The 24,822-nt window shown below is 41.9% G+C and overlaps 3 protein-coding genes, 1 long non-coding RNA gene and 3 other non-coding genes across 10 annotated transcripts; 1 reads left to right on the forward strand and 6 right to left on the reverse strand.

Moving 5' to 3' along the window:
* Positions 1-1,881: 1,881 nt before the first annotated feature.
* On the reverse strand, positions 1,882-9,028 carry LOC135679855 (uncharacterized). The gene is made up of 3 exons (XR_010515351.1): positions 8,919-9,028; positions 7,547-8,794; positions 1,882-2,963 (listed from the first exon to the last, which is right to left on the reverse strand). It is a non-coding gene; the product is annotated as an uncharacterized LOC135679855 (long non-coding RNA).
* TRNAC-GCA (transfer RNA cysteine (anticodon GCA)) lies at positions 5,227-5,298 on the reverse strand. Its single transcript has one exon. It is a non-coding gene; the product is annotated as a tRNA-Cys (tRNA).
* On the reverse strand, positions 5,436-5,507 carry TRNAC-GCA (transfer RNA cysteine (anticodon GCA)). The gene has a single exon. It is a non-coding gene; the product is annotated as a tRNA-Cys (tRNA).
* A 3,769-nt stretch (positions 9,029-12,797) lies between the features above and the next one.
* Positions 12,798-12,869, reverse strand: TRNAC-GCA (transfer RNA cysteine (anticodon GCA)). The gene has a single exon. It is a non-coding gene; the product is annotated as a tRNA-Cys (tRNA).
* A 2,213-nt stretch (positions 12,870-15,082) lies between these two features.
* On the forward strand, positions 15,083-17,444 carry LOC135594987 (pentatricopeptide repeat-containing protein At1g31430-like). Its single transcript, XM_065085502.1, has one exon. It carries the CDS (start codon positions 15,418-15,420, stop codon positions 17,278-17,280), a length of 1,863 nt encoding a protein of 620 aa, XP_064941574.1. The 5' UTR covers positions 15,083-15,417; the 3' UTR covers positions 17,281-17,444.
* Positions 16,136-19,805, reverse strand: LOC103979877 (tRNA dimethylallyltransferase 9). Of its 4 annotated transcripts, none has more exons than XM_009396114.3 (3): positions 19,608-19,805; positions 17,942-19,318; positions 16,136-17,199 (listed from the first exon to the last, which is right to left on the reverse strand). In XM_009396114.3, the coding sequence occupies exons 1-2, from the start codon at positions 19,621-19,623 to the stop codon at positions 17,943-17,945; spliced, it is 1,392 nt and encodes a 463-aa protein (XP_009394389.2). In that variant the 5' UTR covers positions 19,624-19,805; the 3' UTR covers positions 16,136-17,199; position 17,942. The 4 variants fall into 4 exon arrangements, with proteins under 4 accessions (XP_009394389.2, XP_018681576.2, XP_018681593.2 ...); XM_018826031.2 differs by having other exon boundaries at positions 17,942-19,384; positions 19,608-19,804; XM_018826048.2 differs by having other exon boundaries at positions 19,579-19,804.
* Positions 19,806-22,106: 2,301 nt separating this feature from the next.
* Positions 22,107-24,586, reverse strand: LOC103980855 (2-methylpropanoate--CoA ligase CCL4). Its single transcript, XM_065085797.1, has 2 exons — positions 24,014-24,586; positions 22,107-23,877 (listed from the first exon to the last, which is right to left on the reverse strand). Exons 1-2 carry the CDS (start codon positions 24,356-24,358, stop codon positions 22,414-22,416), a joined length of 1,809 nt encoding a protein of 602 aa, XP_064941869.1. The 5' UTR covers positions 24,359-24,586; the 3' UTR covers positions 22,107-22,413.
* Positions 24,587-24,822: the final 236 nt, after the last annotated feature.

Below are 24,822 nucleotides of genomic sequence, written 5' to 3' on the forward strand. Positions count from 1 at the left end.
TCGAGATGGATGCTTTGGGTCCCAAGTAGTTGTTCGAGAAACATGTTAATGACTCAGCATACAAGAGGAGCACTATTTAGAAAGAATAAATTTGGAGATAGGAGAGTAAATGATCCATATACCAACACCTACTCTCACATGAAGAGTTTCTTTGGGGATCCATAATTATTATTATATACAACCGATACTTCATTAAAGTCTACATGTTACTATCCTTCTTCACTTAAATAAAGAGATTCTAAGTTCAAATCATTGTGGTAGTGGCTATCCAAGACTTGGAGTCAACCAATGCATACCATGAAACAAAAAACATTATTGTTGACTACTACACTTCCCATTGCTTCTCTCGGTTGGTGGATGGTCCTGAAGGACAAAGAGTGAAGAAAAGGTTGACTATATGTTAAACATATATCACATATGTTATATATGTGAGACTTGACCCCTTCCTTTCACCAACTACATGACCTGGTCAACAATAGGTTAAAAAGAAGATTCCCCAGACAACAAAAAGAATATATATATATATATATATATATATATATATATATATATATATATATATATATATATATATATATTAAACATACCAAAACTTAATAAATTAGAGAAATACTAAACCTACCCATATTGATCCTAAAATGTCTCTAACTCACATTGACTCACTAGTGGGAGAGGAGGACAAGAAGGCTGACATCACCTTAGATATAACTCAAAAGAAGATTAACCATGTTTAAGATACAACACAACCCAAGGTCAAGGACAAACCCTAATATGTATAATGCTAAAAAAATCAGTAGTTTAAAAAAAAGTTACAAACCCTAGAAGATGTTGAGCAACTTAGATGATAAAGAATTTGATAAATCATTATATGGGTTTTTTTGGGTTTGAATTCTTCTTTCCTCACTTGTCGTTAAGGATTTAAAGAAGCTTAATGCGATCAGCTTCAATCAGGATATGCAATCATCCTTGTACTATAATTCTCCTAAAAACACACTTTTAATTTGCACACTTGTGAGTCGACAGTACAGTTTATATAGTCTTCCAAGCACAAGACAAAATGTAAGCCACTAGAAGCTTCTGCACCCTCCATGAAGGCACTTGAAAGTCGAAAACGACACTTATAACCCTAAATCCTAAACCACTTGGTCATCGTAGGAAGAACCAGTGCAAGGAAAACAACCCACATGAAAACAATCAACCTTCACTCACCACTTTATCTTGCTTTTGCACCAAGGTGGCAACTCCAATGGGCTGATGATGACACCCATTGGCTCTATTCTGATAGGGCATATACAGGCGACGCACACTCCAAGGCAGCGGCCTTCAGCCACATCATCACCGGGCGTCGCACAGAGCTGAGGTGGCAGATCGCATCAGCACAACATGTCGGATTCGGATCCCCCCAATACTGTACAAAGCCGTGCATGGTATGATTCCACCTCGGAAAATCCGAGGCGACGCCGCTCGATGTCGACCCGTATGATGTCGCCCCCAAAAACCTAGGACAGTGCCACAAGGTACGTGGCCATCCCGAAAAGCTTGGGGCGGCATTGTTCGACACCGATCCATATGGGTCAATCAGCACCCACATGAGAAGTATGGGTCTACCGTCCCCGTGGTTGACAGACATTAATGAACTAAGTACGATCGGCTCCGCACGTAGGTGTAAAAACACATCCCCTGGTCAGTGCTGGGGGAGAAAAGAAAAAAAAAACTAACTTAATTTTCGGAGGGGTCGGGTCGGGAAATCTCTCAATCCTAACCTGTGTGCAGGGATCTGATAAGGACGTGACGAGGTGACGAACGTATGAAAACTGACACCTATCTCCACTGCCCAGTGTCGGACCAGACGACCCTATGCATATGGAGTTAAGCCTTATCGTGCTAACTCCCCAACCACAAATATAAAGAGATACCACTTTTTTTTTCCCTGGTGTAGAAAAGTGTTATGTAGAAGGTGCGGAAGATATTTACTTGTGAGATGAAAATTTATGATATGATTGATGATTAAAATATTTAATGATATATATTTATTTTATTCATACTTATCTAATTATATCCTCCACATGGTATCAAGTTTGCTAACGCTAAGTGATAAAATCAAACTAACTGTAGTCTTGACTTTTATCTTTACGAATAAGATGGAAAAAAAAAGTGACATGTTAACAGATTAAAAATACAATTGACCTGAAAAACAATTCATTCCCGATATGCTTCGTTCTGATGCTCTAGTAGTCGATTCAAATATTAACAAGTATTAACTTTTAAATGTAAGAATGTAGAGAAAGGTCGCATACCTGGATAGGGTTCTTGTTTGATATTGATGGAAGATGAGTGACATGGACATCTCTGTGAAAGAACGGGACCGATGGAGTGGATCAGTGAACCCATCATACAGGACGGTGGGTGAGAGTTGATGCAGAGGCAACCCACTCGGTGTTTGGAGTTGTCATGGTTGGAATTGGTCTACGTACGGGCCCCATTCATGCCTCTGATGTTGAACGGATCGCCAGTCTGTACTATCTGAAGTGAACTGATGAAAGGTAGCCAAAGTTGATCAGTTCGTCAAATCCAACGGAAAGTTGAATCACAATCGGTCTCAAATCCCATCAAAATATATCTGGTTTCGATTCAGACGAGTCAAAAATAGATATCGATATCTGTAATGAGTAGATGTTCGAATCTGAACCTGCCTGATTTGATGTGTCTGCACCCAAATCTAACTCTCTATTCGAATGTTTCTCGGATCGATCAAAGGATTTCTGAGGCCGCATGTTTGTGAATCATGAATCTCGTATTATTCTGCACATTTGCCGTGATTTCTTTCTTGTAGGATTGTCTGAGGGACCAAAGGATATGACGTGCACAGATCTCGAATACGCCAATCAAAATGTTTTTGCACATCTCGAAGCAGAATAGCACGATGGAGGAGATCGATAAATCATGATATGAAATTGATACACCTACTAAAAAGCATACAAGTGTAAATTAAACACATAAGGGTATATTTTTTCATGCAAATTCACCTTCAATTCGACATTCAATGTACTATTTAAAGAAGGATATTGCCTTGAGAAATGTTCAATACAAAAAAAAAAAAAAACAAACAAACAAACCAAGTAATTGACTTGAAATTGTTGGAACATTATGATTTGTTGTTGTGGTTTATAATGAATGGAGCAAGAGTACAAAAATAAATAAATTAAAAAAAAAGGAATACTACAAGAACAAAATAATAATTTATGTGAACTAAAAAGATAGAGGAGAATGAAAGAGCAATAAGCTTCATTTCTATAGCTGTTTAGATGGAGTCTGAGAATAATCAATAATATGCATGGCCTTTCACAACTGGAGCAGTAATATAATATTTCAATTGCACTTAGCTATTGCAGTTGTCTGATAAACCCCACTTGTAATATATAGCTCATACCTAACTACAAAAGCCAAAAACTTCAATCACTTAGAAACATTGATCCTTCCACCTACACATCTATCTTATATTGCCTGCAATCTTTGTGCTCTAAATACTGACTCTCATACAGCAGGTGGGGGATGCTTCTTCCTAACCATTATCATATGGTTGCATCATCAACAAACAGGCACTAGAATTCATAAACAATTGACACCTAATTGAACATGATTCGAATTTCACTAAACAGCTATGTAGCTATTTTCTGTGCAGTCATGATGACATTTTTTAGGACAATGATGAAACCATTGATACAACAGGGAGCAGACTGTGACTTGCTTATTTGCGTTGTCTAATGCCTCATGCATCAAAGATTGTGAGTGAGAGATATACTGACTTAAACAAACTGCATCAGTTGCACTAATCATGAACTAGCATCCAAATGACATGGTTTAGCCATAACATTTATCAAATCTTCGTACAGTATGGCAAAAATTACATCAACCAGCAAGCACATCATTGTGGCATAATTAACTAACAAGAACCTTTTTTTAACTCCTAAAGTAAGTCAACAGCTTTGTTACTCTCCATGCTACTTATTGCCTGTTAGATATATCTGATGAACAACAAAGTAAAAAAACAAAAAAGTAATTTACATGCTTGAACATATAACTAATTTGATCTTAATAAAATCATGCATGGTTTAATCATGAAATTAATCACATTGTGTGGCTGACAAGCCGCCTAATTAAAGTACTTACTCGGATTAGGAGCTGTATAGGTTAAGGATAAGGATTCGATATCTAAAATATGACAGCACAGATTTTGCTACTAGAATAAAACTGCTAGCAATCAAGACATCTGTTGCTAGCCCATTAAAAACATCTTGAACTGACCATGTCTCCAACATGCACAAAATAAACAAAGCCATCTACTAAAGTAACAAGCAACGTTGATGTCTCAACTTAAGCCATTCATGCAGCATTTGACTCAGAAACCCTTGTCATTTCATTATAACAGTGAACAGCTCTTTATTTCGAATACTGTTTCAGTGAAGTACTGTCTCTAGTTGAAGATTGCTATGTCAGAAATTTGCTCATATAACGTGACATCTGGAACTATTGTCTTTGCTAATCTTAATATAACAGAACCATAGATCTGCCAATAAATCCAGCCAAATGAAGTTGGATCAGCATTTCATTGCTTGGAATAGGTATCAACATTCTACACATTCATCAAGATTTCTTGGAAAAAATTAAAGACAGTCAAAAACTTCATACAAACGATTTTTTTTAAATCATGTCAAAAAACATAATAAACTTAAACTTGAAAAATTGGTGCCACACATTAGATGGATTAGGACAAGATTTAGTTTTTATTTAACAAACATAATAAGTCTTACGGTAGATAGAAGTTAACAAACATAATAGTACTATCATCATACTCTATTTAAAGATCTCATATACGATAAAAGTAAATTACCTATTATTATCAAATATTACTCATGATTATAATACAAAAAATTATAATGTTGATATCTCATGTACAATAAAATAAGTTGTCTATTGTTATAGGATATTACTCATGATTATAATACAAAACATTATAAAGTTATCTATTGTTATCAGAGATTACTCATGATTATAATACAAAACATTATAATGTCAGGTCGATAATACCGATTTATATTTTTTAAGGATCATAGACCAACATTTTAATGCCCAAATGACATTAGTAGGCTAAAATTTGTAGATCATGAAACAGTTGATAATATTGAAAGCAAGCAACCAGAAAATATTATAAATGAAAAACTTCAGAGGGCCCAACCGGGTTCGAACCGGTGACCTCTTGATCTGCAGTCAAATGCTCTACCACTGAGCTATGGACCCATTTTGATTTAATTTTAAGGATTATAAATAACATTTTAATAACTAAATGACATTGGTAGAACATAAATTATAAATCACGAGACAGTTTATAATATTGAAAGCAAACAACCAGAAAATATTATAAACGAAAAATTTACAGGGCCCAACCGGGTTCGAACCGGTGACCTCTTGATCTGCAGTCAAATGCTCTACCACTGAGCTATGGACCCGTTTTGGTTTAATTTTAACTGATTTTTATTTCAACAATATGAGCTAAAATTTTAAGCTTCAGTGAGATTAAAAGAAATATGTTAAACATTTAAGCACCAATAAACACAAAAACATCAATCGCATAATCTTCCATCATAAATAGCTAAGTTGGAAGGTTCCTGTTCTCATTTTATGCATGTTATGGGAGAAAGTGTGGACGACAGACATATCTAGCATAGTAAATCAGATCAACCTGTAAAATAAGTTGGATAACTGTCCCAACCAACAGTGTGTTATTGTAATTTAACTAACGCTTTGAATTCTCAGTGGGCTAATTCTACTTATACTTTAGTAATGCTACATGTTTAAGTTACATATTATGGACAAATTTAAGATCAAGAAAGCACAGATTTAGAGATTTTGACAAAATAAACCATCTTTCATAATCCAATTTAAAATAATCATCCTGTTTTCTTATATAAGTCAGATAGATATTTCAAGTTTGTGAATGGACAACATCCAAATTATTAATTAATAATTTATTTGTCAATCTACGTCTATTAAAAAGATTTATTTTTTTCGGTGCAAATAACCTTAATATACTTGGCATTTTTTGGCTAAAGGACATATTATTGTATTAGGCTGACAGAGTTCCACTGATAAGTCTACTAAAGGATTTCTAGTCTACCCGAAGAGATTATGTCAATTTTACATCTTCATGTGAACTCCCAAATAATTACTGTACATACTTCGACATAACATCTTGTCATTTTTCCAACTTGATTTGAACTTCTATATCAATGCTATATAATCTCTCACTAGAAAAATCTTGTCCAAATATGAGAACTCGATAACTTAATAGATCAACATCCAAGCTTCCTATATATCCAACAGAATCTAACCCAAACGAGGGCACTGCATGCACATTACGCATCATTTTTGAACCCTAATCTCATAAATGGCTAATAATAAAACAAGAATAATTGTAAAGATATCTATATATTATCCCTTTTGTCTGATGAAGAACTGTCGTCTCATGATCTTGTAAATGCAGCACTTCCACATGTTACTTTCAGAAAAAGATCCTTTGATGAGTAACAATCAGATATCTGGCTGTGTTTCTTAGATCAACATCCAAGTTTCCTACATATCTGGCTAAATCTAACGCAAAGGAGGACACTGCATGGACATTACCCATCATTTTTTAACCCTAATCTCATAAATGGCTAATTAAAAAACAAGAATAATTGTATAGATATCTTGTATTGCCCCTTTTGTCTGATGAAAACTATCGTCTCATGATCTTGTAAACGCATCACTTCCGCATGTTACTTTAAGAAAAAGATCCTTTGATGAGTAACAATCAGATACTTAGATGTCTTTCTATAAGATCTTCCTATGATGAGGATCGAAGAAGAGTTCGGCGGTACATGTCTCAGCAGATTCAATGGTAGAAGATTCAGGAAAGCAAGACTTCGAATCCCATTACTACAAGATAGATTACATGATACCAAGAATACCATCCAGTGTCAGGCTGAACATGGTCATAACAGAACCAAGAATAATACTATCAATTGTGTTTCCGATAGATAAAATCACAGGGCTACCAATTCAAGTCCTTTTGGTCCCTAGCAAAAACCTGCAACAAAAATCGGTCTTATGTCTTGATAAATCCATCTCAAACTCTACATCCTTACTCATAATAATAAATTATAATATTCTACAAGAAATGAGAACTGGTGTTTGGATAATCTTGAAGCACCTTGAATGTCGTGGGAACGATGGGAATTTTCATGCCCAATTTCAGGTTAAATTTCCATTCTCCACTCGATGCCCCAAAACAAAACAATCTATCAATTGAATAACTATTAGTACTGGTCTGGTTAAGATCCAAGTCTTGAATCTTACATCCAGTGCACACTTCTTTGAATCCAATCCGTCCTAAGCACAACCACCAAAAACTAGCGATTCTTGTACCATATAGAAAGTAATTACTCCGATGTAACGCTACCAATTCGTAGAAAGGAGAAAAACTGAACGGTCCAGCAGAAGAACAGACCTGAGAAGCCCATTCGACGACGGAGGAGATCAATATCTGAGGTTCCCACGACAGCACACCGGTCGAGAACTCGCTTCGGCCGATCCCGCCGCAGCAGGCGAGAGGAGGGGAGCCGCCGGATGAGGAGGACAACGAGGGGTACCGGAGGCGGATGAGGCGGCTGAGATCGAGACGCCAGAGATAGGAGGAGGGAAAGGGGAAGGGGGGGATGGGAGAAACCCGTCGCGGTAGTCTGGTAGAAATCGATGGCGAGCCCTCGCGGTTTGTTGCTTTTGGCGGGCGGTTTTGTGGCTCTTAGTACCGGTTCAACTCGGAGTGTGTTGTTGTGGCAGTCCGAGTCCACTCGTCGCGACATTGTGGAGTCGCACCGCAACTGGACAGTATGTTTTATACGCCACATTGACCATCATCGAGCTTTTATCGCACATTGATTTTTTTATTTCTGCATTCTGTGGCGGCTCCATCATCGTCTTCGTCGATGGATGACCACCAGCTTTTGGGGCCATGAACGGTGGCAACCCGCTTCCCATTGCATTCCCCGTCAGAACGCAGAACAGAGAGAGAGAGAGAGGCATGGCGATGATACCTTGGACTCTTGCAGTCATGGACCGCGGCCTCGCAGGGAAGAATCACCGGGGCGTCATGAACTCCATCTTCATGGCTGCCTTCCCTTCGGCTTCCGTTACCTCCTCCGACGAAATGTATGATCTGAAGAGAGTTGATGTACGTGATCTTACCAGTATATAGCTCGAATCCTGATCGCCAGCTTATGGTGATGCCAATGTCCAAGTCACTGGCCCGATGTCTGTCCCTTGCTCGAAGCCTGCACCCAAGTGGCTCATCTCAGAAAAATTCATGCCCTTGTAATCACCAAGGGGATCTCCCAGAACCGACATGCGCCGAGCGCTGTCCTCCTCCAGATGTGTAATAAGCTTCTAAGAACCCATTCCCGAGCGAATTCCCCAGGCACGGTCTTATTAGCGCTTTGCAAGCAGCTGTTATGGTGCGATGCCAAACCCAACGGTGTCACCCTCTCCCTTGTTCTCAAGGCATGTCCCGATCTCAAAGCTATTGGTTTGGTAATGGATGTTCTTCCGCAGTCTCTAGTGCTGAACTCGTTGATCCACGCTTATACTGCTTGTGGGTCCGTAGGATTTGCTCACGGCGTGTTTGATGAATTTCCTGACAGAGATCAAATTGCTTTGACTGAGCTGATAAATGGTTACGTTCGTAGTAGAGTCCATGGACCTGTTCTCCAGTATAAAAGTATCACGATAAGTCATAATTCCATTTGATTTGGAAGCTGAAAGAGAATAATCGAGAAAGTTGTTGGTGTTGAATAGACACTAATTATTGATCAAGACGATCATACCATATGTCGATTGGAACAATAATTGAAGTAAGAGTGGTTGGCATGATGATTTGTGAAGTTGACAATCACTCGTAAGTATTATCTTTGTTCCTTGGACCAAGGATGCTGGCTGCTCAAATCCTTTAAAAAAACAAGTCAAGAAAAAAATTAATAAAAATATTATTTTATTTATAAAATTGAGAAATAGAAATAAGGTTTTTTTTAATATGAAGTATATAGAACATCAGTGAGTGTTAAAATGTTGGTGTCTAAATTAAGTATTTGCGAAACTAGTGTGAGTAATAGAGATTTTGTTACCGTCACCAATGATAATGTCTTCATTATCTCTATAGTCGTTAGTTGTAGATGAGAAATACATGTTGAGAGTATGAACCAATTCGATAGATCAAACTATAAAAGAGTGGAGGTTGCTGCTTATCTCGATCTCCACTATTTGAACTTACGTAACCGAGGAAGACCACACATTCGAGAATTGGATAAGAGGTCTACTAATAGACATGCGGGTGTGAGAGAGGGCAGAGGGGCAACCATAATGATTTCTATCAGTAAAATAACAACAACGATAGCTAGTGTTTCTTGCTAGCTTATGAGGAAGGTGGTAGGCAAAGGGGCGATCATAGTTGGCGATGTTGTGCACCCCCGAGGACGAGGAGGTTGAGAGTAGGCGACAAGCCTCTAGTTGTCTAGAAGCTATCGAGCGACCGCAATGAAACAAAGAGGGAGCGCTCAAGGCAGAGAACGCTCGATGGTCGATGAGGAGAAAAGGGAAGCGCTTGGGTTAGAGAGCGCTAGGTAGTGGGTGAGGAGGAAGGGGGAGCGCTCCTCCGCTCGAGCAACAATCAATGAGGAGAAAGAGAGAGGAGTAGTTCTCTAAGAAGAGGATGTCGTTGTTGCTACAGTGACAACAACAGATCTACGATGAGAACCATTAGGGAAACAAGAAAACTCTGCGATGGATTGAAGCTTGAGACAAGAGGAGGAAATCAAGCAACGACGATCAACGGAGAAGAGTGATTATTATCGTCAAATAGCGAGGACGAGAATGTTTTGCTTGAGGCAAGAGGAGCTCCAATACCATGAAGAATTAAGAAATATATTATAACATATATGAATTTTATTTATTGAGATGATGAATATTTAAACAGGTTTTGAGGGAGAGATTTTTCTCGATCAATCACTCAAATCATGCAATTAGATTAGTTATTCAAATCGATCATCAAATCATAGATTAATTAAAAATATAAGAAAACAAGAATATTATTTTATCTGTGTTTCTATCCTAATCTTTTATTGGGGTTGAGCTTTATGGTGCACTACATGAATTACTGGTAAGAGTGAATTGGCACCCGCGAATGAGAGATTTATGGTGCACTACATGCGATAGATCTCCACATAAATGCATGATAACTGTTTTGGTTGAACGCACAGAATAGATTTTCTGGTATTAAACGAAGATAATATATAATTTGTCTCTGGAATCATATATTTTGCTTTGTCTATGCTAGCTTGTGATCTATTTTCCTGTTGTATTTATAGAATAGCACATGTCGTCAGCCAAATTCTTTTTGTAGGATTGTCTGACGTGCGACGAGGTGCAAAAGGATTCAATCGATCTGAGGTGCACAGATCTTGAAGACGCCAATCAACTAACTTTACACATCTTGAAACAGCATAGCACGATGGAAGAGAGAGATAAATCACGATACAAAATGGATATACTTACAGAAAAACAAAAAGAGAGCATGTAATGTCATTGCGAAATTTAAATTTACCTTCAATTCGGTATTCAATGTATATATTGCCTTGCGAAATGTTCAATAAAAAAAAAAACATGCAATTGACTTGGAATTGTTGGAACATTATGATTTGTTGTTGTAGTTTATAATGGAGCAAGAGTATTAAAAATAAATAAATAAATAAATAAAAAGAATACTCCGGGAATAAAATAATTTATGTGAACTAAAAAGATAAAAAGGAGAATGCAAGATTAATAAGCTTCATTTCTACAGTGATTTAGATGGAGTCTCAGAATGATCAATACAAGTGGAGCAGTAATATAATATTTCGATTGCACTTAGCTATTGTAGTTGTCTGACAAACCCCACTTGTAATATATATAGCCCATACCAAACTACAAAAGCCAAAAACTTCGATCGTTTAGAAACATTGATCCTTCCACCTACACATCTATCTTATATTGCCTGCAATCTTTGTGCTCTAAAGACTGACTCACATACAGCAGGTGGGGGATGCTTCTTCCTAACCATTATCATATGGTTGCATCATCAACAAACAGGCACTAGAATTCATAAACAATTGACATCTAATTTAACATGATTCGAATTTCATTAAACAGCTATGTAGCTATTTTCTGTGCAGTCATGATGACATTTTTTAGGACAATGATGAAACCATTGATACAACAGGGAGCAGACTGTGACTTGCTTATTTGCATTGTCTAATGCCTCATGCATCAAAGATTGTGAGTGAGATATACTGATTTAAACAAACTGCATCAGTTGCACTAATCATGAACTAGCATCCAAATGACATGATTAGCCATAAAATTTATCAAATCTTCTTACAGTATGGCAAAAATTACACCAACCAGCAAGCACATCATTGTGGCATAATTAACTAACAAGAACCTTTTTTTAAATCCTAAAGTAAGTCAACAGCTTTGTTACTCTCCATGCTACTTATTGCCTATTAGATATATCTGATGAACAACAAAGTAAAAAAACAAAAAAGTAATTTACATGCTTGAACATATAACTAATTTGATCTTAATAAAATCATGCATGGTTTAATCATGAAACTAATCACATTGTGTGGCTGACAAACCGCCTAATTAAAGTACTTACTCGGATTATTAGGAGCTGTAAAAGATAAGGATAATGATTTGACGACTAGAATAAAACTGCAAGCAATCGAGACATCTACTGCTAACCCATTAAAAATATTTTGGACTGACCATGTCTCCAACATGCACAAAATAAAAAAAGCCATCTACTAAAGTAATAAGCAACGTTGATGTCTCAACCAAAGCCATTGACGCAGCATTTGATTCAGAAACCCTTGTCATTTCATTATAACAGTGAACAGCTCTTTATTTCGGGTACTATTTCAGCGAAGTACTGTCTTAGGATGACTATGTCAGAAAGTTAGAGAAGCACTGTCTCTATTTGAGGATGGCTATGTCAGAAAGTTAGTAAAGTACTGTCTCTATTTGAGGATGGCTATGTCAGAAAGTTGCTCGTATAACGTAACATATGGAACTATTGAATTTGGTAATCTTATTATAACAGAACCATAGATCTCCCAATATATCCGACCGAGTGAAGTTAGATCAGCATTTCATTCCTTCGAATAGGTATCAACATTCTACACAATCATCAAGATTTCTTAGATTGTCATAATATAACTATAGAAAAAAAATTAAAGACAGTCAAAAACTTCATACAAATCATTTTTTTTTCAATCATGTTAAAAAACATAATAAACTCAAACTTGAAAAATTGGTGCCACATATTTGATGGATTAGGACAACGTTGAATTTTTATTTAACAAACATAATAGGTCTTATAATCTTACATTAGATAGAAGTTAACAAATATAATGATACCATCTTCATACTCTACTTAACATATCTCATTCACGATAAAAATAAGTTATATATTGTCATCAAAGATTACTCATGATTATAATACAAAACATTATAATGTCAAGTTGATAATATTTATTAAGATTTTTTAAGGATCATAGGCCAACATTTTAATGCCCAAATGACATTAATAGACCAGAATTTGTATTTCATAAAACAGTTGATAATATTGAAATCAAACAACCAGAAAATATTATAAATGACAAAAAAATTATAGGGCCCAACCGGGTTCGAACCGGTGACCTCTTGATCTGCAGTCAAATGCTCTACCACTGAGCTATGGACCCATTTTGATTTAGTTTTAACTAATTTTTTCTTTCATCAACAAGAGCTATAATTTTAAGCACCCATGAACTTGAAAGAAATATGTTAAACATTTAAGTATATTAACATCAATCGCATAATTTTCCATCACAAAGAGCTAAGTTGCAAGGTTCTTGTTCTTATTTTATATATGTTACGGGAGAAAGTGTAGACGACAAGCATCTCTAGCATAGTAAATCAGATCAATCTGTTAAATAAGTTGGATAAGTATCCCAACCAACAGTATGTTTTTATAATTTAACTAATGCTTTGAATTCTCAGTTGGCTAATTCTACTTTTACTTCTAGCCATGCAATATGTTTAAGTTGCGGATTATGGGCTGATTTAAGATCAAGAAAGTATAGATTTGGGGGTTTTGACAAAATATGTCATCTTTCATAATCCAATTTAAAATAATCATCCTATTTTCTTATATAAATCAGATGCATTTTTCATGTTTGCAAATGGACAAGATCCTAATTATTAATTAATAGGAAGAACTTGTTAATCTATGACTATTAAAAAGATTTATATTTTTCAGTGTAAATAACTTTAAGATACTTGACATTTTTTGGTTGAAGGACATATTATTTTATTAGGCTGACAGAGTTCCACTGATAAGTTTATTGAAGGATTTCTGGTCTACCCGAAGAGATGATGTCAATTTTACATCTTCATGTGAACTCCCAAATAATTACTGTACATCACTAAATCATTTTTGTTTCAAATGATAAAAGTTTAAGTGCAAAAAACTTCTTTTTTTTTTTGCTGTAGAACTATTAGGACAACACAGTTCTATCATATGTCTGCTAGAGGATTTATAGTCCAACATAACATCTTCTGTCATCTTTACAACTTGATTTGAACTTCTATATCGATGCTATACAATCTCCCACTAGAAAAATCTTGTCCAAATCTGAGAACTCGGTAACTTAATAGATCAACATCCAAGCTTCCTACATATCCAGCTGAATCTGACCCAAGGGAGGACACTGCATGCACATTACGCATTATTTTTGAACCCTAATATCATAAATGGCTAATTCAAAAATAAGAATAATTGTAAAGATATCTTATATTGTCCCTTTTGTCAGATGAAGAATCAAAGTCTCATGATGTTGTAAATGCAGCACTTCCATATGTTACTTTCAGAAAAAGATCCTTTGATGAGTAACAATCAGATACCCAGATGTATTTCTATAAGATCTTCCTATGATGAGGATCGAAGAAGAGTTCAGCGATACATGTCTCAGCAGATTCAATGGTAGAAGATTCAGGAAAGCAAGACTTAGAATCCCATTACTACAAGATAGATTACATGATACCAAGAATACCATCCAGTTTCAGGCAGAAAATGGTCATAACAGAACCAAGAATAATACTATCAATTGTGTCTCCAATAGATAAAATCACATGGCTACCAATTCAAGTCCTTTTTGTCCCTAGCAAAAACCTGCAATAAAAATCTGTCTTATGTCTCGATAAATCCATCTCAAACTCTACATCCTTACTCATAATAATAAATTATAATATTCTACAAGAGATGAGAACTGGTGTTTGGATAATCTTGAAGCACCTTGAATGTCCTGGGAACAATGGGAATTTTCACGCCCAATTTCAGGTTAAATTTCCATTCTCCACTCGATGCCCCAAAACAAAACAATCTATCAATTGACTAACGATTAGTACTGGTCTGGTTAAGATCCAAGTCTTGAATCTTACATCCAGTGCACACTTCTTTGAATCCAATCCGTCCTAAGCACAACCACCAAAAACTAGCGATTCTTGTACCATATATAAAGTAATTACTCTGATGTAACGCTACCAATTCGTAGAAAGGAGAAAAACTGCAACGGTCCAGCAGAAGAACAGACCTGAGAAGCCCATTCGACGACGGAGGAGATCAATATATGAGGTTCCCACGCCAGCACATTCGTCGAGAACTCGCTCCTGCCGATCTCGCCGCAGCAGGCGAGAGGAGGGGATCGGCGGGATAAGGAGGACAACGAGGGGCGTATAGGAGGGGGATGAGGCGGCTGAGATCGGGACGCCAGAGCGAGGAGGAGGGAAAGGGAAAGGGAAAGGCGGGGCCGGGAGAAGCCCGTCGCGGAATTCTGGTAGAAATCGATGGGAAGCCCTCGCGGGTTGTTGCTTTTGGCGGGCGGTTTTGTGGCTGTTAGTACCGGTTCAAGTCGGAGTGATTTGTTGTGGCAGCCCGAGGCCACTCGTCGCGACATGGTGGAGTCGAACCGCAACAGGACAGTGCGTGTTCTGAGCCACATTGACATCATCGAGCTTTAATTCGCTGTTTTGGGCTTTGAACGGTGGCAACCCGCCTCCCATTGCATTCCCTGTCAGAACGCAGCAGAGAGAGAGAGAGGGGCATGGCGATGATACCTTGGACTCTTGCAGTCATGGACCGCGGCCTCGCAGGGAAGAAGTACCGGGACGTCATGAACTCCATCTTCATGGCTGCCTTCCCTTCGGCTTCCGTGACCTCCTCCGACGCAATGTATGATCTGAAGAGAGTTGATGTACGTGATCTTACCTGTATATAGCTCGAATCCTGATCGCCAGCTTATGGTGATGCCAATGTCCAAGTCACTGGCCCGATGCCTGTCCCTTGCCAAGCCGTGCGTTCCCTTGCTCGAAGCCTGCACCCAAGTTGCTCATCTCAGCCAAATCCATGCCCTTGTAATCACCAAGGGGCTCTCCCAGAACCGACATGCGTCGAACGCAGTCCTCCTCCAGATATGTAATGAGCTTCTAAGATCCCATTCCCGAGCGAATTCCCCGGGCACGGTCTTATTAGCCCTTTACAAGCAGCTGTTACGGTGCGATGCCAAACCCAACGGTGTCACCCTCTCCCTTGTTCTCAAGGCATGTCCCGATCTCAAAGCTCTTGGTTTGGTTATGGGTGTTCATGCTCAGTCTATAGCATTCGGCTTTCGATCCGATACTCTGGTGCTGAATTCGTTGATCCACGCCTATACTACTTGTGCGTCCGTCGGATTTGCTCACGACGTGTTTGATGAATTACCTGACAGAGATCAAATTGCTTGGACTGAGCTGATAAATGGTTACGTTCGTAGTGGCCGTGCTAAGGAGGCTGTCGACCTGTTCTCTCGAATGATGGAAGCAAACGTGAGGCCTGACGTGATTAGCATTGTGGCTGCATGCACCGCTTGTTCGCAGCTGGGTGATCTGAGCTTGGGTAGGATACTGGAAGGATTAGCATGCAAGAGGGGGGTGAAGGACAACACTCATGTGGTCAATTCATTGATCGACATGTACAACAAGTGTGGGAGCATCGATGATGCTTGGAAATTGTTCGATGAGATGCCCCACAAAGATGTGGTTTCTTGGAACTCCATGGTTGCTGGGTCGGCGAGGACTGGCGACATGGAGGCTGCACAGAGTCTGTTCGATCAAACACCAAACAAGAATGAAGTGTCCTGGAGTTCACTGATCAATGGGTACGTGCAAAACGATCGCTTCGAGCAGGCTTTGAGCACGTACAAGGAGATGATCGACGCCGGTGTAGCAACCAACGAAGCAGCTATTACCGGCACCGTCACCGCTTGTGCTCATCTAGGTGCTCTTCACTTGGGGCGGCAAATACACCTGAGCTTGGACGAGAGCAAGCTCTGCCATGACACCGTCTTGAGCACTGTGCTTGTGGATATGTACGCCAAGTGTGGCTGTTTAGATACGGCTCGTTCTCTGTTCGCAAGGATGGTGCACAAGAGCCAGGTCTCATGGAATGTGATGCTGATGGGATTGGCCATTCACGGGAAAGCAGCCGAATGCCTCGAGCTCTTCTCGGAGATGTCCAAGGATGGCACAAGGCCAAGTAGCACCACCTTCGTTGCAATTTTATCGGCTTGTGCGTATGCTGGATGGATCGAAGAAGGAAGAGCCTTCTTCGATAAGATGACCGAATCCTATGGGATTACTCCTCGCGCCGAGCACTTATCTTGCATGGTTCATCTGCTGGGAAGAGCTGGGCATGTTTCCGAAGCATGTGATCTTGTTAGAGCTGCTTCCCATATCGAACCAGACGTGGCAACTTGGGGAGCTCTACTGAGTTCTTGCAAAAGCCATGGCTACGCAGAGCTTGCAGACGTCGTTGCAGGAAAGATGCTCGAGTTGGATCCTTGCCACACCGGAGCTTATGTGCAGTTATCAAGTATGTATGCTTCTGAGAACAAATGGAGGGAAGTGGTGGAGATCCGAAGGGTGATGAAGGGGAGAGGCGTCAAGAACCGCCCTGGATGGAGTTGGTTCGAGCTGGATGGGACCGTCCACGAATTCCTGGTAGGAGTGAATTGGCACCCGAGCATGAGAGAGATTTATGGTGCACTACATGCAATAGATCTCCACATAAATGCATGATAACTGTTTGGTTGAATGCACAGAATAGTAGTTTTTCTGGTATTAAACCAAAGCTATGCTATCTTGTGATCTATTTTCCTGTTTTATTTATAGAATAGCACAACATGTTGTCAGCCAAATCCTTTTTAACTGATCTGTGTCTTTTGTTCCTTGTTTGTTTTAGAGCATCCTAATTTATCCAAGTTTCTGGCTACAAGGAAGTCAAAAATGCACGAGGTTATACATGAGAAGATGAAAGAAGAAGAACTGAGCTCAAGAATTTTCCTCAGTTTATTCAATTTCTTTTTCCATGAAAAGGCAACTTAATCATATCCTTAAATAACAGGCAAAAATGGCACAAAGGAGACTCTTTGCTCTTGAATTCACTTCACAATAAATTATGCTACAAGTTCTTGGAGGAATTTGGAGTGTGGCTACATTCATTATGCAGCATTTAGATGCAGAACAGTAGGTTTATAGAGATAGCAGTGAGTAAATGAGAAATATATTGGACATCACTACCACACTACTACTAAAGCATAAGAACCTCATTAATCACACTAACAAAATCATTCCAGCATGCATTTTCTAACTGGTTGACAAAATTCAATTGACAAGATAACTCACATACTCTGACAGAAAGGCGAAAACACTGACTTATCAATTTCTCATAAACTCGTACCTTATCGACGCTGGGTGCTTCTGATCCAATTCATAACATGATCGCAATCTTGATCGCGGCTAAACAGCTTAACTTGTGCTCGATAGGACTTCAGCTCGTAGGTTTCCTGTCGCCCATTGGTGTCTTTCTTCATTTTAAGCGACTCGGGCACCACCAATCTCCCCGTTTGATCGTGGTACGCATCACAAATGAAATCGATGACTTCTTCGAATGGTCTCGAGGCATCAAGCCAGTAATAGATAAGCTCATTCCGAAACCAAGTGATCTGCCTCTTTGCAAAGTTTCGGGATGCTTTTTGGAATTCGGATAAGAATGCACGGAACTCTTCAGCAGTGCTTCTTCCTCCTTGTTCCCTACAGCTCAGCAGGTACTCCATGGCTTGCCTGTACCCAATTGCTCGAGTCGCAGAATTCATGTTCGGATGAAGGCCAATGTCAAGCAGCCACGAGGCTTCTGAGAGAAGCCCTTCGGTTTCCATCAGCATGTCTTCGCACCTCAAGTCGATCGACCTATACAGATCAATTCTCGGGCCCGTAAGGAAGAAGCAAATGAAGTTGTAATCCAGGTCCTTTGCAGTGTTCAGGGAGCTGTTTGCATCAGGTAGGTGTTTGACGACCGAGGTGTGCGATGCTCTCGAATCAAGACGCTGGCGAAATGAATCATACGGCACACTGAAAGCTGAAGGAGGCATTCCAGAGGACCTGATGATCTCGAGACTACGCCGCAACCGATACCAGTTATTTGTGGGCAGAAACCGAGCATTTGGATCACCGGCCTTGACCACTAAATCCACAGCTGCATCCCACTGCTTACTGTTCTGCAATTCCATGAGCTCTGCACATACTTCGTGCGAAATCGCGAACGACGCCTTTGGAACGTCTGGCTTTCCATATATGTACCATCTTAGATAGAGTCCAGTCCCTCCGGCAACAATTGGGACTCGGCCTCTTCCTACAACGCCCTCGGTTGCTCTCCTGGCATCCTCAAAGAACTGCCCGGCAGAGTAATCGTCCGAGGGTTGCAAGATGTCGATCAAGTGATGAGGCACTTCGTTTCTGTCCCACGTAGAAGGCTTGGCCGATCCAACATCAAGTCCACGGTACACTTGCACGGAATCAGCGCTAACGATCTCCCCATCGAGTGCCTTCGCTAGCTCTAATGCGAGCCTACTCTTTCCCGCTCCTGTGGGGCCGGAGATCACGATGACTCTGTTCTTCTTCGTCGAACCGGAGACGGAGCAAGTAGCCCTCAATGTGTTCGACGGTGGGAACCGAGCCGTCGGGGTTAGTCTCAGAGGTGAACAGAGAGGAAGATTCATCTGCAAGCTCGATGCCGGCCTCGTGCCCCACGAAGGCAACCCGAATCTCGTTCTTGTAACTGGAAGAACGTCTACAGCATATTAGACAGGAAATCTTTTCACACCATTGAGCACCGAAGGGTGGTCTGCACATCAGACACTATCATATTACCAACTTCAAATCAAAGAAATATGAGAAATTGCATAAAAAATTCAACCGTAAAAAGGGACTCATGGCATGTTAGAAGAGGAGAGGGAGGTCCATCCATAAGAAAAAGCCTAAAAATAGGTCACCCTCCGGCGAGAAGAACATGAAATAAAAAGAAGAGGCTCGACGTACAGGCATTTCATCGAATGCTTGGTGCGCACCTATTCGTCGGATCATATCGCCTTCTCCGGTACCCCGCGGTAGGGTTATGGGAACCCAACCCTATCCGTAAGCCAGGCGGCGAACCGGAGAAGCGAAGAAGAGCGCTCCAAAAGGGCGATGCACGTCGCAGCAAAATAACGAACCCAACACCGACTCGACTTCGACGGTGTCAACTCGAACCGCAACCTTCTTTAGATTTCTCTGATCTTTTAAACCTGCGGGACGACCAAACTCACCCTTTTGCCTTCTCGAACTAAGGAGAGCATGAGATGCGGCCCCGCGTCGGCCCCACGCATATCAATCGATCGACACACCGGTAAACGATTCGGGTGAGAGATTTGAGTGTGCCGGCTCGGGACCGAGCTCCGCAAACTAAATTGGGTCGAGTTTGTGGGTCGGTGGCCTACAAACCCAACCCATCACGTCTGAACTAATCTTTGTTAGGTACTTATTGATCACGATCGATCATATTTCAACACGTGGAACTCAATCGATCAATCTTGCCATGTCAGCATGAATTAAAGGAAAAATATATATTTGTTCGATTATCTTAATTTGTACTTCGGATTCATGACATGATGAGAATTTACTTTTTAAGTATTTTATACTTATTTTTTGATAATGGATAAATAATGAAAACAAGATTTGAATTCTCAATCTTATGATAAATTACTAAGATATTTATCAACTAAATTAACTAATATTTTCATAAAACTTATTTTTTTTAAAAAAAATAATAATAAATAAAAATATATTTATAATATGGGGTTTCGAAGGATCCAAAGTTATTATTTAAGGATGAGACATGCTGACTTAACTCTATCACATAAATTGATGAGTGATTATGACAATAGTGATTATCAGTTTTTTTTTTCCTTTATATGATATATTTTGACGCAACTTGCATGATAATAGACAACCGCCACCTCCACCTCATGATCGACGTGTGGACTTAACTCTATTACATAATGAACTGCTTGGTTCTGTCTTCCCACACATTAATGACGGAAGAAAACATTAGTTACAAATATTGTGTCATTATCGATTTTTTTTCCTTTCCTTTTAATAGGGCATATTTTTAATTTGATTTATACGATAACGAGCGACAATCACCTCATGGCCAACATGCAAACTTAACTCTGCCACATAAATTGATGAGTAATTATGGCAACTACTTGTTTTTGTCTCCCGATACATTAATAACGAAAGAAAATACTAGTTGTAAATATTATGTCAATATCAAATTTTTTTTCTTTCTTCTTCCCTTTTGAAGGGGCATATTTTGACGCAACTTGTGTGGTAACGAGCAGCAGCCACCTCATGGCCGACGTGATGCACGTGTGCTAACAAAGTATTTTGGAACTAAGGGTGGCAAAAGCCATACCCATGTTGCTTAGATCTATTCGAGACAACGTTGTCCTACCTTAAGCCATCCACGATGACACAAGGCGGTGTCGCAAAGCGGAGAGCCATGCATGCCGATCCGTGTCGCGCGGAAAGCATGGGTCAACCTCCCAAGATATCGTAGATTGTTAACAAGCCTCGTACAATCGTTTCTCCGACAAATAGGTATAAAAGACAATCCTCTTCTCACTAACAAGAGGAGCATACCTATATACCACATCGAGCTGACTTAAACTTTAAATGGGTGAAATCAAAAATCCCTCTCTCAATGTTGAGGAGTAGCAATCGTAGGCCTGTCTCGAGCCGAGAGATGCTCCCCGACCCATTTTGGTTCCTCCGTCACATCACCAAATCCTCACGTGAGCCCATGTCAACTCCTCAACGTTAAATTCCGCAACACCTTTTCACATCATCTAAACTCTGTTACAAGTTTGATTTCCTCGACTTCTTCTTTACTGATAATCAAATCAAGTAATCAAATCAAGTTCTTGATATAGTAAATTATGATTGTTTGATGTGTATAGAGATTCAAAATCAATCAAAATTTAATGTTTAAATCTATCACAAATTTGGGTGCCGGAATATACTGGAGCGCGACAAAATTTGCTGTAAGATTACATCATTTGTGCATCCAATAAAGATATTTTTTCTGATACTTAATTTTTTTAAAAAAAAAGTTTAACAATTTAAAATATTATTAGTAAAAAGAAAAAATAGGATATTATATAGGTCTTTTTATGATAATTTTCGGCAATAATCAGAAGAAAGTGAAAAATAATTATGTGAAATCTTCTTGCTATCTATCGGATCCAACAAACAAACAACACCGTACAAACAAGGCGGTATCATATCACGTCATTTACTTGGTTACGGACGTCCTCGTCCTTATCTTCCCGAGTTCTTGGGCCCCACGGAGAAGGGGGGGGGGGGGGGAAGTGCATCTATCTTCCAACCCTGTCCCCCTCGTGACGTCGATTCAGCTAATCTTCTCGAGTTCTGGCCCCCACAGCGAACGGGAAGTGCTTCGGTGACGTGGATTCATCCTCGGAAGTACGTCCTTTCCTTGAGCGATAAGGCCACGGAGACAAATGCAGTAATGCAGAAATAAGTTTAATTATCATACGGTCAACATCAAGCATACAAACAACGTATAGTGGACCACTTCCAGGGCCCCACCCCTGTTGAAATCTAATACCCGGAAGACCAATGGTGTTTGACCAATAATATGTTGATTTGCCTTAAAAGATTACCCGTGAGTTCTGCGCCCACCTGTCTGGTGAATGGAGGACGAGATGGAGCCGCCGTCGCCTCCGATCATAAGAAGCTAGCCGTCAGGTTCACGGATGTGTGGGTAGAGATGGAGTAATTGCTCTGCGAGGCCGACTCGGTCCGAGTCGTGGACTACATTCGACTCGGCCGACCGGCGGAGCCCATCTTCTTGGCCATCTCCCTCAGCACGTACTTCTGTATCTTCCCCGTCGACGTCTTCGGCAGCTCCGCCCGGAACACCACCGTCTTCGGCACCATGTAGTGCGGCATGCGCTCTCGGCACCACGCGATCACCTCGCTCTCCGTCGGTGGCGCCGCCGACGCTTCCTCCTTCAGGCTGACGAACGCGCACGGCGTCTCCCCCCAGAACTCGTCCGGTCGCGCCACCACCGCCGCCTCGTTCACCGCTGGGTGGCCGTACAGGATGGACTCCACCTCCACGCTGCTCAGGTTCTCCCCGCCGCTGATGATCACGTCCTTGGACCGGTCCTTGATCTCGATGTAGCCGTCGGCGTGCATGACGCCGACGTCCCCCGTGTAGAACCACCCGTCCGCGCGCACCGCCTTCGCCGTCGCCTCCGGGTCCTTGAGGTAGCCCAGCATCACGCAGGCGCCGCGCAGCACGATCTCCCCCATGGTGTTCCCGTCCCTCTTCACGCTCTCCCCCGTGTCCCCGTCGATCACGTCGGCGGCCGTCATCGCCAGGCAGCGCACGCCCTGCCGCGCCTTCAGCCGCGCGCGCTCCGACGCCGGGAGCCGGTCCCACTGCCCCTTCCACGCGCAGGAGACCGCCAGCCCCGCCGTCTCCGTCAGGCCGTACCCGTGGCTGACGGCGAAGCCGAGCGCCTCCGTGCGGTGGAGCACCGCGGCGGGGGGCGGCGCCCCGGCGGTGAGGACCTGGACCGGGCCGTGGAGCGGGCGACGGGCGGAGTCCGGGGCGTTGGCGAGCATGTTGAGGACCACGGGCGCGCCGCACATGTGGGTCACCCGGTGGGTCTCGATTGCGGCGTAGATGGCGGCGGCGTCGAATCGGCGGAGGCAGACGTTGACGCCGCCGGCGGCGGCGATGCCCCAGGGGTAGCTCCACCCGTTGGCGTGGAACATGGGGAGCGTCCAAAGGTAGGTGGGCCGCCTCGGCACGGACCAGTCGATGAGGGAGTCGATGGTGATGAAGAAGAGGCCGCGGTGGCAGTGAACCACCCCCTTGGGGGCGGAGGTGGTTCCGGACGTGTAGTTAAGGACCATAGGGTCCCACTCGCTGCGGGGACGGACCCACCGGAACTCCGGGTCCCCCGTCTCGAGGAGCTTCTCGTACGTGAGGGCGGAGCTCTGTGGCGGCGGCGCGTCCTCGTAGGGATCCTCGATGGTGACGACCCGAGGGCGCTCGGCGGAGGCGGGGAAGAGTCGGAGGACGTCGTCGAGGAGGGGGCGGGAGAGGACGTCGACGAAGACGAGCTTGGAGGCGCTGTGGCGGAGGAGGATGGAGATGGTGCGGGCGTCGAGGCGGAGGTTTACGGTGTTGAGGACGGCGCCGCTCATCGGCACGCCGAAGTGCATCTCGTACATGGCCGGAACGTTGGGGGCGAGCACCGATACCTAAACCAAGATCCAACGATAACGCCACAGGGTCGAACAAGATCGAATCTCGAAGCAAAGAGAGACAACAAAAAAGATGGGATTTCAAAGACACGGATCGTAATATGGAAACAGGAGGAGGAGGTTGCAGCGGTACCACATCGCCGGGGGAGATGCCGAGGGAGGAGAGGGCGGAGGCGAGGCGGAGGCAGCGGCGGAGGGTCTGCGACCAGGTGAAGGCGGTGCGGTTGTAGACGAGGGAGGGGCAGTCGCCGTAGACGGTGGCGGTGCGCTCGAGGAACTCGAGCGGCGTGACGGGGCAGCAGTTGGCGGCGTTGGGGCCCAACCCATCCATGGCGTTCCGCTGCTCTTTTTTGGTGGAAGGGGGCGATCTCCTCCGGGTTGGATTTATCGGAGAGCAGACTGGGATTGTTAACCTCAGCAGGAATGAGTCAAATTCCATCCATCTTCTTCTAGTAGTTCTTCGGGGATAGCTTGTCATAATATTCCATGATTAGTGGAAAGATTTGGAAGACAGGGCAGAAGAATTGGGCAAAAGCATGATGACAAAACCAGGTCTTCGTCATCATCTTCTTCCACGGTGATGGAGACAGCTCAGACTTTGAGATCGGAGCACATGGACCTCCGTCGCAATAAATATCCAAGCCAGCCTGACTCGGTGCCATCCGGTTTAAGATTCCTGTGGCGGCATGGGCCGGACCCACGCTCCAACCCACCGAGGGCCCAAACACCACCACAATCCTAACCACCTCGGTGTGCCCCCGATCGGGTCACAAACCAACGCTAATGAGCTCAGCGAAACGGTCCGAGTCCCGAGGCTTATTGTGTAACGCGAATCTATCGATGTGGGACTAAAAGGCTCACCCGAGTCCATTTAAGTTGTGCTACTGAATCCACTTGGATGGTGATGACAATGATTGCGTTGCAACATCATCATGTGACCTC

The sequence above is a fragment of the Musa acuminata genome, chromosome BXJ1-1 (genome assembly GCF_036884655.1).
Source record: "Musa acuminata AAA Group cultivar baxijiao chromosome BXJ1-1, Cavendish_Baxijiao_AAA, whole genome shotgun sequence".
Taxonomy (NCBI): Eukaryota; Viridiplantae; Streptophyta; class Magnoliopsida; order Zingiberales; family Musaceae; genus Musa; species Musa acuminata.

Coding starts and splice junctions, on each gene's coding strand:
- LOC135594987 (XM_065085502.1), top strand. CDS start 15,418: ATGTACGTGATCTTACCTGTATATAGCTCGAATCCTGATCGCCAGCTT.
- LOC103980855 (XM_065085797.1), bottom strand. CDS start 24,358: ATGACAAGCTATCCCCGAAGAACTACTAGAAGAAGATGGATGGAATTT. Junction 23,878..24,013: donor GCATCTCCCCCGGCGATGTG/GTACCGCTGCAA, acceptor ATCTTGGTTTAG/GTATCGGTGCTCGCCCCCAA.